We start from the raw sequence: 18,698 nt of genomic DNA, 5'->3' as shown, positions 1-18,698 counted from the left end.
AGTCCTATCAAATAGGAAGCTGACTATGAATAGGACTCCTAGAAGATCTTAAGTTGAAGTGTTTAAGTATGATCGACTTTGGACTTCTGAACTATCCTTTTACACATCAACAAAAGAGTCATAAGTTGGTTACTCGAGTCGAGTACTTGCATTGTATTCTGCCTGAGTCAGTCTAGTGAATGTATTTTAGGAAATTGAGTTGTAATCAAGTGTCAAAAATAATTAGTGAGTTGGAGTGAGTGTTTTGCTTTACAAGTTAGAGTAACTTGTGAATCAAATAGGAGTAGTTGGAGTACTAGAGAGTATTTAATTACAGTCATGTAATTGATATATTTTGGCACATTGTTCTAGTAGAGTTGGAGTTAAAAATCCTACATGGTAGGTCGTGGTTTTTGCACCTTTTGAGCCGGGTGATTTTCCACGTAAAAATCATTGTGTTCATTTTATTGTTTATTTACTTTACGCTTAAGGAATACGATAAAGAACCACGTTCTTTTATAATTCATACGGGCACTCAAATTAACAGTTTTTGATACTTATGGGAAATTTGATTCAAAAACTAAATATTATGTTAATTATAGATAATATTATATTTGTTATGTAATATTTTATATAAAAATCCCAATGTTATATAAGTAATACAAAATTTTAGAGGAAGATTAAAACTTCATATACTTCGAACGAAATGTCCCCCGAAATTCTCGATTTCATAGATACAGACATCAAGCGATCCTTTAGGTGGCAAGTACCGAAGCTTGTTATCCCCGGATGTTAACAATATTACAAAAGTCACGAGATCAACGATACTTACAAATTACAATCACCAAAAGCAAAATCCAAAAAATCGAAAATAAAGAAAAAAGTAAGAGAATTAGAGAACAATCAACACTCTTATATCACTTCCTCCCACACCCAAAAAAAGAATATAAAAGAGAAAAACAAAGCAGAAGCCATGAATTAATCCAACACCATATTTCCTTTAGCATCATATGAAATCTTGCCTGAAAAATCCAATGGTCTGCATTTTTCTCCTTTAATAATTGTTCTTTTCCACAGTGCATTCTCATCTTCCCAATTTTCCTTTGGTTGATTATCATCTTCATCTTGCTCTTTTCTCCAAGATATTATTTTGGCCATCAAAAGAGCTTTAGTACTACTTATGTTGCTCTCTAACCTTCCAACTGGCTTTTTACCACCCAACTGCACACTCTTTTTCTTCTCCTTTTCCCTCTTGTGAGCACCAACTCCACATAAAAATGCCACCATAGAGATTATTGCAAAGACTAACAGAACAGTTACAAAATATGTTATAGAAGGAGGAAGTAAAGAAAGTTTGTTATAAAGATGAAGAGTAGGAATGTTCCTAGCCATATCTTTGATTTCTATAGAGTCGATAGAAGAAGAGAGATGAAGTTAGTACTGAATGGGATTATATTGCGTCTCCGCATTCATAGTGGCGCATTCAAACCGCAAATGCAATAGTCTGCATAAAAGTGCATAGGACCCTCTGACCCCATACAGACTGTTGCTAGACGTAACATGCACTTGCAAGGGAAGGAAGACAAAACTATAGTTTTTATTCCTCATATGGCAATGTACGTTTTAATTTAAGTTATGTGTTTTTACTTTTCTTTTTAGTCGGTTTAAAAAAAAATGTCTATTTCTCTATTTAGTACTTCCTTCGTTCCAATTTACAAAGTATTTCTTTTTTTATTCGTTCCAAAACAAAAGATCCATTTTCTAAATTTGAAAATAATCTAATTTAAACTTTGAATTCTATCCTCAGTGAAAAGCTTTTATAGCCACACAAATATTCTGACATATTTAACACCACGAGTTTCAAAAGAATTATAGCCACACAAATATCATATCTTGTTTAGAACCATAAGTTTTAAAAGTCTTCGTTTCTTTTTTAAGGTCTTCGAAAAAGAAAGAATTTAACTCAAACTTTCTATTCTATCTCGGACCCAGTTGCTACAGAAAGTACTAAGAAATACGAAGATTCAAGAGGGTCAAATAGGTTCACATAAATTGGAATAGAGGGAGTAACTCTTTAACTTCAAAATTTCATATGGCATATTTAAGACCACAAGATTCAAGGGCATTTTAGTACATTATATACATCTTTAGTTTGAGACCATAAAATTTAAAGTCTTCCTTACTTTTCTTAACATTTGTGTCCAGTCATAAATTGAAAGGGAATGAGTAGTATAATACCCCACATATGCTTTTGGATACCAGTATATTTCTCGTACAATCGGATAAATAAGACGATAAGTTAGTTATGTGCATACTAAATAAAATCTTACATCGAGTGAAGTATTGTTGTCGATTTATATGGTTTTGGATAGTTCTCGCTTTTGAGATTGAGTTACATTAAATTTCATTTTCGTAACAATCTACCAACTGATCTGATGAATCGTAACTATATCAATACCACAGAATAATTTTATCAAATGGGCCTTATATTCATCTTCGAGAAAATAATACCAATGCTGTAAGTATCATGTTCTGTGCTAACAGCTGCTAAGGTGAGAATCTCCTCACAAAACTAGTAGTGTGTATGCTCTTCCAACTCAAATGAGCTGATCCGTTGCTTAAGTTAGTTGGGCCATAGTCTTTATTTTGTTAGAAAAACATAGAAAAACTTGTTATAGATAACAGCTTATTTAGCATAACGTACCCTTTAGATTATGGAGGAATTTTCAGAAACCATTATTGTTTAGTGGTTATTAACTTTCTATAACTATCATATACATAATTACTTCTTATAACTATTATTCAGTTGTTACGGTAGTGTATTCGTTGTATTCGCACTGTTGTATTCATGAATACAACAACAAAAAGCGCCTAAATATCAGTGTAGTCCAATTGTACGCGCATGTATTCACATGTATTCGCGCCATGTATTCATGAATACAGCAGCAAAAAGCGCCTAAAATCAGGACAGTCCAGCTGTACGCGCATGTATTCACATGTATTCGTGCTGTTGTATTCATCAATACATCAGTAAAAAGCGTCTAAAATCAGGGTAGTCCAGCTGTATGTGCATGTACTCACATGTATTCGTGCCATGTATTCATGAATACAGTAACGACAATCACCTTAAAAATAGGTATGTCCAGTTGTCTAAGAAAGGAAAAATATAAATAGCGTATTTCATGCCTTATTTCATGCCTCAATGGTATTATATACCATAAATACTTATTTTGCTATAAAATATGAAAGGTAGCTATAGAAAAAAATATTTTAAAATAATTTTGATTTATAATAAATTGGGTGTCGTAAAATTTCCTACATTATACAATGTCATCTAAAGATGCTTTAAACAGCAAGCGATTCATTCAGAATTTCGTTTATGCAATGATTGCTTTTTAATTATTCTGACCAACCATATGGGTGACAAGAAGCAAAATTCCTTGTAATCTGCCATCACTACGGCCATTTCTCATCAACCCTTCTCCTTTATTTATATGTATCCATGTATCCTCTATAATCCATACTGCATCTCTAACAAAGCTATGACCAGAAAATTCAGCCCTTTTCTTATATTAATGATACTAACGTTAACTTTTACTTCAGTTGCATTGCTAAAATGCGAGACATTAGTAAACTGTCTAGTCAAGGCTTCTTATATGGTTCTCCACCACCTTATGAATCCTCCTATAGTTGCTATTTTCCACCCATTACCATATGAATGTCCCTATATGGAGAATTCTGTTTGATTAAATCGATTAGCAGTCCTTTGTTTCCTGATTTCAGGTATTTCATGAATATGTTTAATCAAACAATTCGAACATGCATAACAAATAAAACACATAAACTTCAGTTGGGGATTGAACACCCTTGCCCGGAACTGAGATGGTTAAACAGTTCGCAGTGTCAGAAATTATAAATAGAAAAAGAAATCATGAGATGATAAGCAACTTGGTGTAATATTGTCACCTAAATTACACAATATTATTCAGCAGAAAATTTGAACATTCACCCTAGTGAGCAAACTGGGGAATCACCAGTTAACAGAGACTAAAATTCTTCTCATGTTCATATTTTACATAAATCAGGTACACAATAGGCTGTCTAGAGCATATAATAAACTTACTGCCTTGTGCCTTTTATCTTACTCTACAATTTCTGTAATTTTCTTTTTTGGAAAAAATGATCAGATAATCTATTATTTTAAAATATATAGGCATCAAATCCATATACCTTTAGTTCATTAAGATTCACGTACAATGACACATGACAACTTTAAATACCAACAGTACAAAAATTTCCGAGTAGTGTAAATGCTTTAAACAATCAGCCGAGATAGTTCACAGAACACCAGAATCCAATGCTTTGATTACTTTGCGTCGCCACATTGCAGTTTCAGGATCAAACCTAAGTTCCCATGTTGGCCAGTAGTGTAAATCCTGCTTCAATGTGAGCACTCGGGGCTTCCCATTCAGGTGAACTGTTCGTACACGAACAAACTCTCCATGCTCTATTGCCCGTAAGGAACTCAATTAAGTAGATGTTAAAACCGTGACCACAGAAAAAATCATTACAGAAATTTGTTGACTGAAAATCATTAACAAAGCTTGCTAGAACCACGTTCGAAAAGAAATGTATCTCTAGTTCATTTCTAAAGCCGCGATTAGTACATCTTCATGCAAAATAAGTTCTTGCGAAGTTTCTCAATAAATAAAAGCCATACCTTAGTCACATCGACAAAAGCATCTAGGTTAGGTGTTGGTTTGCCGTTGACTTCAACTATCCATTGAAGAGCAAAGAGACCATGACGATGTGCAGGACTCCCCTGACACCACCTGAGAAATAGGCATTAATTAGCCTTTGTGACAAAATAGTTGACAAAGAAAATTCACAAGGGCACAATTAGGTCAGCTAAAGCAAAAACTACTAACTACTTGCTGACTAGAGATTGCAGCTGAAGTATAGCAGATTAAAAGAAAACATGTGATAAATAGTACGTGGCAATGAAAACTTAAGAATTGAGAAGCAAATGGATCAGAAGCACTCCTGTCATCTTCAATTTTTTACAACATTCTAGTGTCTCCTCACCTTGCCACATATACTCCATGGCCTTCTTCGGGCAGAAACCCAAGTGCACGTACAGCTGGATAAGGGTCTTGGAGAATACCGCCACACCAATTTATTGCCTGTTTGGCTCCATTTCCATCCCTTACATCCGTTCCCACAAGTAGTTCAATTTCATTTCCCTGAGAAACCATGAGACAACTTAATAAGAATCTAAGCGAATGTCTGAACTCTTGTACTTGATGATGATAATAAAGTCCTATTGATCAAATAAGTGGAGAGAAATTGAAAAAAGTAAAGCCAATGCTAAATAGCTTCCCGCTAACCTGACGGAAGATTGTCAAATCTAGTCTTCCATCATCGTGACTGGAATGGTCTAACGATTGGCATGCATCTTCAATGTCACGAAAGCATGTAACTGGCTGCTTATTAATTGCTAAGACCATGTCCCCTTGTTCCAACAAGTTTTCAGCTTTTGAGCCAGCAAAGCAACCTTTAACTTGCAAAACCTGGTGTCTCTTAGGATCCTTCTTCACAAGGGCCTAAATGAGATATGTCAACTATTAAGAAAATGCCCAACTCACATACTATGCTCACCCCTTATAACCATCTTGGCAAGAATATCTGGAATTCCTTAAGATCACATGAAAAGCCTAAGATTATTCAAATGATATCCTTTAGAAACAGTTGAGTGGGACTAAAGCTATTAACATGCATAAACATCAATAGAGAGCCTCTAAATGTCAGGTAACATAAAATTAAGAGGCAAATGATTTGAGCAATAAGACGTCCATTTACAGCTTGGGTTGTATTCTTCTTGGGAGTTGCAATTTACCATACACGTGAACATGATACAGTTTACAGGTAGATGGATATATATGTCCATGCACGAATTCCATGACACATGCCCAATAAGAAATTGTATAATTGATGATCTCATTTACCAGCTTCAAGCTTTAGTTGAATTCTACTTGGGAGTAGGAATTAATCTTTGTGTGTGTGTGTGTGTGTTGTGGGGGGGGGGGGGGGGGTGTTTCGACATTTCAATCAAGTAAATGTTGCCTAGAAGATTAACCAGGTGGCAACCAGAGATGTCCATGATTATATCCAGATCCATAAACATCACATCCAGCTAATTCCGAACAAATTTTGCTCATACACTTGTGCTATGATACAAAAGCCACATAGATAGATACACTCATGATGAAATTGAAGACCAAGTACGCCGAGTAACCTTAGAATTTTCGATCCATTTACAGCTTGGGTTGTATTCTTCTTGGGAGTTGCGACTAACCTTTAACGGAGTGAGGACACATCTAGCACATATGGACCCAGATGTTAAAAGAGCTTTAAAGGAAGTAGACCAAGTTTCTGTGTCTTAGGCGAAGTAAATTTTTTTATAACAAAACACACATTCCATTCAAGAAATGGATAAGAGAAAAACACAAGAACATAAACGACAGAAAAAGAAACCTAAAGAAGTAGCAGATTACCTGGATCCATGCATCACTTAGTCCAAAACTTCGAGCTTTGGAAAGCAAAGTAGGGTAAAGTTCTACTTCTAATATTCTTATGCACGGCATAGGTCTTTGCAAACCATTTATAAGACGAGGTGGTCCCCCTGTGCCAGAAGTCATCCTGTCAACGATTTGGCTTATTGTATTAATTGGTATACCTCGGACAAATTGGTGCTCTTCTGATGAACTCGAGCTATACTTGAGCTGGAAAGAGTGAAGGAAGGACTTAAAACAAGTTTCTCCAGACAGCAACTCCGAGCAGCAGTTCAAAATTACTTACCTGCGTTGAAAAGCTTCCCCATAAAGCTTGAACCCTTCCACGCTCATCAGTAAGCACACCAGAAAAGGTGCTTCCAAAATCTGAAAGGTCACAGAATCCATTATACAGATGATAGGACAGGGCTAAGGCAGTAATCTAGATGGAGATTAGGATGAGCTTTGATGAATAAAAGAAGAATTGGTAGAGAACCATGAAAAGTTCACGAAATGAGTGCTAAAGAGCTAGGATATAGGAATCAGCACCACAAATAGTGAGCACGGCCCTTAGGTTCCAACATACCAGTGTCAAGCTCAATGACTTCCAGATTTGTAGCTCTGTATCGCGGAACATCAGAGGATCCACTTTTCAAAGCAGCAGAAGGGTTAGTGACAATTGATTTCCTAGAGGTTGCCTGTAGACTTCTACTCAATCCCACTAGATAAACTGAATCTCCTCGACAAAGAGCAGGCTCTGTTGGCAACAAAATAGTAATTAAGAAACATAAAAGGTGTTCTGGATGAGATGAGACATCATTTTCTGAGAAACATAATAACAAGGTAAGCAGTTTAAAGAGGATTTCAAGGAGTCACAACCTTATGTTGAAAATTTTCCAAAGACAGCAAGGTACTAATCCAAAGATATTATGTACTTTGGGAAGGGGGAAGAAGGAAAAGTTGTCTTAAAATATTTTAATTCGTGAAGAATGTGAAACATGCCCATTTTCTGCAAGAATATCTCAGTATACAGTGGGAGACTACAGAATTTGCGTTCAACTTGGCTAAAAGACCATTGATCAAAGAAAGGGAAAAGAATTTTATAAATAGATATGGTGTCAAAGGGGATCACGTCCTGATCAGTAGCAGGATTAAAACTCCCCTCTAGAACGAGGATTTTTCAAAAGAAATTTGTGAACCAAATATCTTTCCACTTGGGAGTATATAATGCATACTCACATATTAAGCAACTGAAATGAAGACAAATCACTTTCCCCACCCGCAGCGAGAACATGAAAGGGAAGCAGGTTAACAGTAGAATCATCCAAAGAGTTTTAACACTTACCAGGAAGAAGTTCAGCAGCACGAATCACAGAGGCGCCAGCAGCTCCCAAAGCAGAGGGGTCATATGCAACCAAAGCAAAATTATGGAAAGGGTGGAGGAAGACTACCTGAGGGTTAATAAGGGCTGATTAAATGTTTAAGTCAAAATTGCATGACTTAAGTCAAATCCAACAATATTGAGGTAGGTTGGGCCTATACAAAATGGCCCAAAAGGTTACTGAGCTTCTTAACAACAATGGAGGAGAAGTAACAGGAGGTAAAAAACTTCCCCCATAAAACCTCACCTCGGCAGGAATTTCAATAGGAAAGGCAGCAAACGATATCATGACATCAGAAACTGGTACAGCGACTGTGTTTTTGTCAACAGCAACCAAGCCCATGGTTTCGGAATGATATACAATTACCCCAGTTCCAAGAAAATGCTGCGAGTGAACACCATCAAGCATACATGATGAAGGGACATGAACCTGCAATTTTAACACCATAAGAGGTACTTTAGCTAGCAGATGGAAACAGGAATTACCAGGATACAAAAAAAATCTAGAGATACCTCCTAATTGCAGTCATGCCATTTTGGTATTGATTATTTGTATAACACAAAAACCATGAGACCACCACTCGTTATAGCTAACGTACATATCAAGTTTAAACCAACAGTGAGCAAAAGAAATCAGGAGTTTATGATTTATTCAGCATATTTTATGTCCTACACTATTAAATTGAATGCTGAATGAAGTCTTACTAGTAGTTGCAATAACATCAATTGCCTTAATGTAATGCTCAAAGCATTACTATAGAAGTCCATATGACCATCATTATCACATTCATAACACTTTATGGTGCACAAAAAAATTGAAGGAATGTCGGATGTGTCAAGAGAATAAAACACTTTTTTATTGCAACACACATGCAGCTATTGCAAAGTTAACATCCAAAGCAGAAGTCCACCAAAAAAAACACCCACCCGAAACATCACTGGGTTTAACACATTTCTTAGTCTGATTAATCTGATTACAAAATAAAAACCACCTCCCACGAACCAAGCAGCAAAGGAGAAAGAGAAATTTGAAAGATCAAAGGTCATTAATCAAACTTAGAAAATGAAACTCACCTCGAGGGACCCAAAAGAGAGACAGCCAAAAGAAAAGCTTTCTGCTCCATCACTGGGGTTTAACACATTTCTTAGTCTGATTATTCTGATTACACAACAAAAACCACCTCCCAGGAACAAAGAAGCAAAGGAGAAAGAAAACTTTGAAAGATCAAAAGTCGTTTTATAAGTACTGCTTAAGAAAAGAAAGCCACCGCCAAGGCACCCAAAAGAGAGGTGATGGAGAAACTTGAATAATCAACATTCAACAACAACATACCCAGTCTTATCCCACACCGTGGGGTTGAATAATCAACATTCATGATATAAAAATATAAATGCTTTTCAATAAAGTATACAAGTCATTTGAGACCTTAAAGTTACCTCAAACATCACAAGAGTAGGCTCAATTACGCGCTCAGCAACTGAAGTAGCTGCTACAGGTGCTGCACCCTGATAATCTCTCAGAACTGCATCTTCCACAGATCCAGACTCATCCAATCTTTCTTCTCCATGCTCATTTAAAGAACAATCCGCTATTACATCACCATCTACAGATGAGTTCTCTTCTACCCTCTGTTTCTTTGTTCCATTATCAGAATCATCCTGAGAATTTGGTCCCTCGGCAACATGTTCACCACTAGTTTCCATACTAGTAACTGCATCCCGGGGTTCTTGGCTGACTTGTTCAGGTATATAGTCCTTTGGACTAACCTCACCAGTACAAGACCCGGTATGATTTGATAAATCTTGTTCGACTGGATAAATGCCAGATACCAAGTGTGGGGATTCCTGCCGCATAGCCAGTTTCACTGTCCATAAGCCAGAGCTGTCATCGCGCTTATATATCTGTGGGGGTGCATACCACTCATGGCGGTCAATTGTGACCAAGACAGACTGCAGTCAAAATAAGGTTTATTAGAAGGTCATACTTCCATGCAAGAAGACGATGGGAAAACCAAAATGACTTTCCGACAGCTTTATTGAATCAGAAAGCATAGGCTTGTGCAGGAATGTGCATCAAGGTTCAATAACTCCAGTCCCTTCACTCAAAGAGACTGAGGATCCCCACTATGCTTTCTACATTATTTTGACATTTCTCATTTTACACTAAAAATATTCAGTTTTGCTTTCAAAAACCCTCTGATTTCTTTCCTTCTATATCACCCACCAAATACATGCTGATATTGTGTCCCAACTCTTCTTTTGTCCCTGCAGAGTTCTCTGTTAGACCAGCACAACATTAAATCCTTTACTGATTTTTGTAGAACACTTGACACTGTTTAAAACTGAGAAATAACTGCCGCAGATGTGTTGTCAAGGGGCATTGTACGAATAAGTGGTTGACATCGTCAGCTCCAGCCCCAGACATTTGACACCTATTGCATAATAATGTCGCCTTCTTCTGAAGATTATCTTGAGAGAGAGCAGCTTCATGAATCAAAGTTCAGCAAAAACGTGCTACTTCAATTTGAACTTTGCTTCTCCAAATCTTCTTCAAAGGACAAAGTGACATTTCACCACCAGAGGAGATCAGGGACTTGTAGTAGGAGCTGAGAGTAAACACCTCACTTTTCTCTGGCTTCCAAGCTAACGAATCTGGAATATCCGCGAAGGTACTAGTTCCAGCGTCTGTAGCAATAGTTACACATCATCCACTTCACAATTATTAGAGTTTCTCCTAGAGTTAATATCCCACCCCTGCTTTGTTTTATACAGAGCCATGGTAGCCTCAGTGTTTTGCACACTGCTGTAATTCACCCATTCCCAATCATTACATCTTTTATACCTACATCGTCAAAGCTCAAGTAATTCATCCCTTCTACAGATTCGATGTTCAAATTCAATTTAAACCAAAAATAAAAGAACAAAAAAATCAAACCATGAAAACGATAAAGTAACCAAACCCTATGTCTACATGCAAAAAGATTATGATCAATATGATATTGTCGGCAAACACAAAGTTGCAAACAGGTGGACATATTATACTCTTACCCTTATATTTCAAAAAATCTGAAACCATTTAGATAGATAATTGTAAAATCAATGCAGTTACAGAGATTTCCTGCCAATACTCCTGACACTGTTGATGACAACAAATATTGGACCAGCCATTACTTTTCTTTTTCTTCCCCTTACCCTTTCTGATCAAGAAGAATGCTCCATTCTACACTGACACATCAGTAGTAATACCCAACTATAGAAGAGGCATAGCTTGCTGTCCATGGTTTACGTAGATCACCAAGTTCAAATTAAAAAGGCAAACTAGTACCAGCAATTGTGCTTATCAACAAACAGAAGAGAACAATAACAGGAAGCGGGAATTATAAATGAGGGTAAAACCAGTGGTAGCAATGGAAACAAATTTTTGGTTGACAGATGGTTCAGTTGCAGTGCTTCTAATACCTTTCTTTGATGACGTTCTTTGTAGCTTATATACTCCAATGGTACTCTTGCTCCCCTAGACAACTTAGATAAAACGGTAATTAAGTCTTCAAGTCTTGATATACCTTCCCCTGCAAACTTTTTAATTATGGAATGGCGAGGAACTCCTGCTCTAAATAGCATGTATCTACAATGGCAAATAGTAGTCACAGTCAATAAAATTTGTTTACAAGCCAGTATCTAAAGATTGCACCAACAGATACTTAGAAATCTAGCATCATGAGAACTTAAGCCAAGAAACTACATTAGATCAATCATTTAAACAAATGGAAAAGGAAAAATGAACAAACCCTGGTTCGGCGACATAGACAAGACCACAGTTAAAACGAAAATTTCTAGCCTGCAAAAAAGGAAGACAAAAGGTGAGGCTTCACTTTTGCAAACAGCAGATGAGAAAACTACATAAGTATGAGCAAAAACAAGCCACTAATTGTGCCAAAGAGACAGTGGATCTTCATGTTATAGTTAGATGACTACCCTGTGCTTCAAATAGAATGTCAAAATGATTCGAACTGCTACAAGGGATCATCTAATATCTATTTATTTCTTCAACATACAAGCCAGAAATCCAGTCCTCACAAGTCTCAATATTTCCAAAGAGAGATACAAGCAATCGTTGACTACACTTTCCTAGTTCGTTGGACATTGACAGCCTACTCAAACCATCCAGAGAGTAAAGATAGTTCAAACTGCACCAAAATAACAACAACAACAACAACAACAACATACCCAACATACCCAGTATAATCCCACGGGTGGGGTCTGGGGAGGGTAGTGTGTACGCAGACCTAACCCCTATCTGGAGAGGTAGAGAGGTTGTTTCCGATATACCCTCGGCTCAAGAAAAGGCGGAAAGGAAGAATAGGGGAGGAGAAGAAGAGGAAAGAGGGGGGAGAAAGAAGGAAGAGGGAGGCAAAAGACGATAAGCAAAGAGCAGAAAAAGTAGCATCAAATAGTAACCATCAGGGAGCAACAATATCCAGTAAAAGGGGAGAAAAAGTAGCATCAAATAGTAATAATCATGGAGCAACAGTCCCAGTAGTAATTTTCAAAAACAATGGACGTGGTTGCTAAGTACCAGATACAATAACAAACTAGAAGGAAGTAACTTTCAACCCACAACAAGAATATTACTAGTACTACTGGACCAAAATAACTGAACTAAAATTTCAACAGACTTGTGTAATTTTGGTATCAACTAACAGAAAGCTCCTGAACTGTTGCAAAAGTAAGAAAGTCAAAAAACAGAAGGAACCTAAGGATTACAAGCTCCTTTCCTACTCCACCCATCACCACTTGATGTTTTGAACTCATCCTACTATTCATCTATCATATGCGACAAAAGTTGCACATTTGTTCCACTTCTTCAAACAGGTGATGAGGCACCCTGTTAAGTTAGTCGTCTCAGGAGGTTTTGCTGAAGCTGTTCCCATTAAGAAAAAATAGACAATAAAATGTACTTGATAAAATCTTGCACTCCACCTTCAAAATTATACTAAGTTACATTTGTAGCGGGGAGCAAGATTCATATGCCAATGGGCATTAAAATCAGATTGCAAACTAGAAGGTATGGAGTTCCCCAAGTTCCATACAAAAATTATGAAAGAAGTATGACTACAAAAATTTCTGGACATCTTTTGTGTTCTCAATGTGTTGCTCCTCATTTTACACTCATTTGATCAAGCCACAAACATGAAACCCACATACCAAGAACTTTGCATTACTTCTAATGTGCCTACATCACTCCTTATCCTGGTCGATAGTTCCCAAGTACGCACCAAAACTAAAAATTTTACAGTAGACTGGATGCAACAGCTAAATTACACTTTCAGGTGCTTAAAGTCAGTTCTTATTGTCATTCATACTTAATTATTTGTGAATTTCTTTCACCAAGCAAAATAAAAGTAGTTGCAGGTAGCATTGTTTAGGATTAGAGCATATCTTGCATTAACCAGAACAGACTGCTGATTTCTTCCACGGAAGAAGCCTGTGAGCAAGTCAAAAACAATTCCGTGACTCACTAATTGTTAGAATTCATCTGTCACTGGGATGACTAATTAGTAGAATGCAGCTAAACTCATCTAACGGAAGTCTACTGGTAAAGAATGTTTCTTATTGCATGCATAAGACTGGGGAGGCAACAGTGCAGAATATCACAAACCTGTTGATAAGAAAGGGGGTGTATTACTGCACCACTAACTTCCAAGAAGTGGTCAGGAGTAATTGAGTGCAAATCCTGAACCTGAAGTTGCGGAAACAAAAGAAGTCATAATCGCGGATGATAAAAGCACAAACAAAAGAAGAAACCACTATAAGCAAGTCAGCACAGTTTTAGAGCCCTTTTCTTAAACCAATTCCGTTTTTTTTTAAGAAACTACAGTAAGTAAACTAAGAAAATTCTTCTTTCATTTTTTGGATAAATAGGTTAAATTAGAAATTTGGCACACTAATATAGTCAGCCAAGTGCCACTACAATTATATATCAGATAAACTAAGCACCCCCTTACAAAACCACGGAACAATGGAACTGCATCTATGTATGAAAAACTCATCCAACTTTAGGATGTTGAAAGGGTAAAAGAGATATCTGTTGAAAAGAACCAAATGACATAGATTCCCGTCCTTAAAAGTGACTGAACAATTGCTCCATAAGAAATTTATAACATTAATCGAGAGTTTAGGAAATAAAGGCACCTGCCTCATATTATAATCATATGTATAGTACAACTTCAAAACAGAAACCATCAAACTTGAGCAAAAGATACTATTTATGCATCAATGGCTACAATACTAGAAGCATATAAAGAGGCTTGGAATTTCTGAAAGGACCACTTTCTGCACCTGAGCGGGAACCCATGATAAATACTAAACAACATGGAAAAAACATAGTCGATTGTTAGATAGTTATGTAAATAATATGAATTGGTTCTAGTCCCACATAGAATAGGAGTAGGATGTGTTGTATAAATAGGGCTCATTGTATAATAATTGATTATAGCAATAATATATTTTTCTGTATAAATAATTATTGATTATAGCAATAATGTATAAATAGGGCTCCTGTTTTATTTATATGTTTCGTTGCAGTTATATACTTGCCGAGGTAGTTGATCGTATGCCGCTAGCACTGTTCATCGAGTCTGCATCACAACATGATAATGAAGCTACCATCTAGTTACTTTTAGTTTGGGTAAAGAAACTTATGTTTATTGCATAATTTTTTTCTTGTGGGAAATATCTTGCATAAGTTAAAAGAACTGAAAAGAATAACAGAATTATGTAGTGACATTAAATTTTGGGTTAAAATTAAAAAAGTTTAAGCTTGCATTCTTCTTTATAAAAAAGAAAGTTAAGCTTTCATTCGTTCTTTCTGAGTGCTTTCCTTTTCTTTTCTCTACTGCAATTCTTGATGTAACAGCGAGCTTCACGGTCTCTATAAGGTGCTAGTTTGGGTATATTTACAGTCATCACATCCCTTTGCTAGCCTCCAAAAACATAAGGACCCAGTCGGAAGTGAAAAACAAAAAGGACATCTGTCAAAACAATATCCAATTATTTGCAACTAAAAAGAAATTCCCAGGATTTAACAGAGTAATGTCAACCAAATTTTGCTGTAGGTACCAAAAACTGATTGTGCCCAGAGAGCCACCATCAAATGTGGTGCTTTTGTAGAAGTTGTATTTTAAGTTAGAAAATGATTGACTGATATCAACCTTAAAACCAGCATTGCATAAGAATGCTGGCACCTAAGTGGGTTGAAAAATCAAGCTAGGGCCCAAAGCCAAGGTTAACCTGATGAAGAGAATTGATAATTGTTGTATCCATCTACAAGTGAAAGAAGAAAACTTTGAAAAGAAATAAAAAGTAGAGATATTCCAAGACGTGCAAAGACAATATTTACCAACAAGTCTACTGTCAAAGGAGTGCTGCCCCTTTCAATTTGAAGCTCAATTTTCTGCTCGACGCTGTCATCAAGTAAAGTTTCCATCTTCAGGAACTGGGTAACAACCTGCGTGAAGCTTCCAGGATTCAGTTTGATGCTATGAACAATAAATGATTAATTTTTCCAATCATAAGCAATTTCTGACAATGTACTATTCTTGTATTTACGTAAGATCTGAGAGTAATCAAATAGGATAATAGAAGTGTCCCTCACAACACACCATACAGTAGAGGGGACAGATAAATCTACTGTATGACTGTCAAATAAGTTTCTGTTCAACCTAGTTGAATGGTTGGCTGGAGACAATTCAAGTGGGACTGCAGAATTTGGTAGGATGCAGCCATATGGGAAAATGAGAGAGTACAGTTCCAACTTCTAAGCATAGGAAGATACATCTAGAATTAGGTTTTTGCAAATAGTATAGTTATAAACAATCTAGAAAACATGTTGGAATGAGCATAGAAACCATCAAATTTCAAATGTCATAAGAGATCAAAGAAAGACTAACCTCCCCATTCATGCGAACAAGCACATCACCGGGCTCTAAATGATTTTGAGCTGGGCCACCAGGAACCTGCAATCAACCCAGCGAAAAAATAAATCTTGATAAGCAGAGGCATATACATCTATGGCATTATCACTTAGGATGGTGTACTTACCACAGACTCGACAACAAGCATTCCAGTTTCGCTGGGTGGAGTGGAATTGCGCACCAACTATTCCAGCCAAGTTTCAACAGATTGACAAATCATTATTTTAGTAATCTACAGTAAGGTAACAAAATCTTAAATTCCTACCTGTTCCGTCTCATGTTGAAGACCAAGCCTGCGTGTCTCATCAAATCCTTTATGAAGAAAAGTCACCTATATGAAAAACATCCAAGTAAAATTCAAGTTTGCAAGGAGAAAAACACCGTGTCCATATGAACAATAGCAGATTAACAGAGAAAAACCGCTAACTACCAAAATTTGATAACCCCTCAAAGAAGAAACAGCAGCAAGGATACTTCAATAGTAAAGACATACAGATAATATTCTATCATAGAACAACATAAGTTGCCATCCATATTCGATCATCTCAAAGGCATTACATCCTGTTTGAGAAGAAACAAGTTAAAACAACCCGAAGCATTACCATATGCTCCGAATAAGAATATAGATCCAGTCTTTTAAAAGGCACGGTTCAAGGAGGTCATATTTCCTATCACGGGTGCGTTAGTCCAGAGGCACGCGTTCTATTGTAATATTCTTAACAATACAATTATAACTTACAAATAGATCAAAATGTGAATCTAGAAAATAAATTAGAAACGGCCAAATATATAAGCAGCCCCTCAAACTTGCCCCATTTTTCATTTAGACACCTGAACAAGCCTCGTTCCTATTTAACACCTGAACTCGAGCCAAATTGTGCCTATTACACATGTTTGCTAACATGGCACAGCATGTGTGGCGACACTAGGGGTCATTATTTTAATTAAAAGGGGAAAGGTCCAAATTTGCCCCTGAACTATGTGAAATTGTTTCATATTTGCCCTCCATTAATAGTTGGAGTCAAATATACTCTTGTCGTTACCCAAGTGGATCAAATATGCCCTTATGACTAACAGTCAACTACTTAAAAACTAATTATTCTCTATTAATATCAATGACTGCGACGTGTTGCACACGCAGCTCAATTTCAACTTTTAGCCCAAACTTTAACCCCTTTACCCGAACATCTCCCATGAGAATTCATGTCCAAATTTCCATTACATCTTCATATCATTTCTGTTAGTTTACAGATATGTATAGTGTAGTCTTGTCCCACATTGAAAGAGGAGTAATATCTCCTTGTCGGGTAAACAGTTTGGCGCTCACCGTGGGGCTAAGGATAATAGTGATTAGAGAAGGCACAGGAGAAAATATGTTATTGATATTGGATAATAAATACAATACAAGAGGTCCCTATTTATAGCTATACACTACAAGGAGATATTACTCCTCTTCCAATGTGGGACAAGACTACACTATACATATCTGTAAACTAACAATTAAAATAAATACTGCATAGACAACACATGTAATTGTAAGCAAATGTTCAATACTTCAATGTAAAAACTAAAGAGTAGCATCAATTAAAGCACAAAATAAGCATCCTATTCTTCTACAAGATTGTCAAATTCTTGTATTCCACATAACACATAACACATAAGAAAGGCAATAAGAACTAAGAATAAAGGATATAAAAATAAGAGGAAAGGCAGTATACCATTATGTTAAAAACCGTGCAGCATAAAAGCAATGAAAGAAGAACTGGGCAACATTTCAACGAAGAGGAGAAGACTGAGAAAGAACAACCGAAGGTAAAAAAAAAAAAAAACGCCAGCATTTAGCTGCTATTTGGACGCTGAAACAGTGAAAGAAGAAGAAGAAGAAGAAATCATCACATACTTGTTGCTGCTGAATCTCTGTTGAAGTTGAAAAGGGAACCCTAGTCGCCTCTTTAGAATCTCTGTTGCTGCTGGTCGTGTTTTAATAAAAGAACACTGAAAACCCTTCTTTTTTAATTAAATAGGCTGGCAGCTGTTTAAAACAAAGAAGCGCTCGCTTCGTCGCTTCTCGCTTTTTAGTGGGAAGCACACGCTTTTGTCTACCTGAGTCGCTTCATATAGCAAGAGCGGGTAACGGGTCACTTCGCTTCTCCCTTTAAGCAAGGAAGCGACCGCTTTTCACAACCCTGGCGCGTGGGGGCGCGTTAGAGGGCTTTTTCAGGAGAATCTTTCTGGGGTTTGGCCACCTCTCTCTTAGGAACCTTGTGGTGGTGTTGGATTTCGCACAACACTGATAATTAGTGACTTTGACGCAAACAGTCACTTAGGTCACCGGAAAATCGCACATTGATTGAGTTTTTTCTTCTCGGATGTCGCTGGAATGACGCACAGCGATCTTTTCTCACTGATGCTCTGATACCGTGTGAGAATGCACGGGAAAAAATCTATATTGATCAATTAATTATAATACAATGAGCCCTATTTATAACTATACATAATACAGATCCTACTCCTGTTCAATATGGGACTCGGACTAATTACATATTAACTATATAACTATCTAACAGTATTAGAGTGGTAGTGAGAAAATACGCGTTGTGCAATATACTAGCGATTCCGGGAAGAAAAAAGGTCACTGTGCAACTTTTCCGATGATAATTTGCGTCAGAAGTCAATTTTATCAGTGATGTGCAAAAACCAACACCACCACAAGACTCACTGGGCTCAGGCGACCAAACTCCAGTCAACCCCACCAGAATATTCCTCCCACGCGCCCTTACGCGCCGATCAGATAGAGGATTTTCCGGCGAGGGC

The 18,698-nt window shown here is 36.9% G+C and overlaps 1 protein-coding gene across 7 annotated transcripts in view; it reads right to left on the bottom strand.

Annotated features, from left to right (window-relative positions):
* Positions 1–4,189: 4,189 nt before the first annotated feature.
* Positions 4,190–18,698, bottom strand: part of LOC107790119 (protease Do-like 7) — a 42,954-nt gene continuing 28,445 nt past the window's right edge. For 2 of the 7 annotated variants that reach the window (XM_075229766.1, XM_075229772.1), the window contains 16 exons: positions 16,150–16,215; positions 16,012–16,068; positions 15,861–15,926; positions 15,311–15,418; positions 13,571–13,651; positions 11,700–11,749; positions 11,371–11,536; positions 9,349–9,861; positions 8,159–8,341; positions 7,876–7,981; positions 7,117–7,287; positions 6,838–6,917; positions 6,534–6,761; positions 5,367–5,582; positions 5,065–5,222; positions 4,190–4,811 (listed from right to left, as the gene is read on the bottom strand). In XM_075229766.1, coding sequence (XP_075085867.1) covers positions 4,640–4,811; positions 5,065–5,222; positions 5,367–5,582; positions 6,534–6,761; positions 6,838–6,917; positions 7,117–7,287; positions 7,876–7,981; positions 8,159–8,341; positions 9,349–9,861; positions 11,371–11,536; positions 11,700–11,749; positions 13,571–13,651; positions 15,311–15,418; positions 15,861–15,926; positions 16,012–16,068; positions 16,150–16,215 — 2,421 coding nt within the window. In that variant the 3' untranslated portion in view covers positions 4,190–4,639. The other 5 variants (XM_075229767.1, XM_075229768.1, XM_075229769.1 and 2 more) reach the window with 5 other exon arrangements.

The sequence above is a fragment of the Nicotiana tabacum genome, chromosome 14, assembly GCF_000715075.1.
Source record: "Nicotiana tabacum cultivar K326 chromosome 14, ASM71507v2, whole genome shotgun sequence".
Taxonomy (NCBI): Eukaryota; Viridiplantae; Streptophyta; class Magnoliopsida; order Solanales; family Solanaceae; genus Nicotiana; species Nicotiana tabacum.
This window is presented reverse-complemented; position numbering and strand designations above follow the sequence as displayed.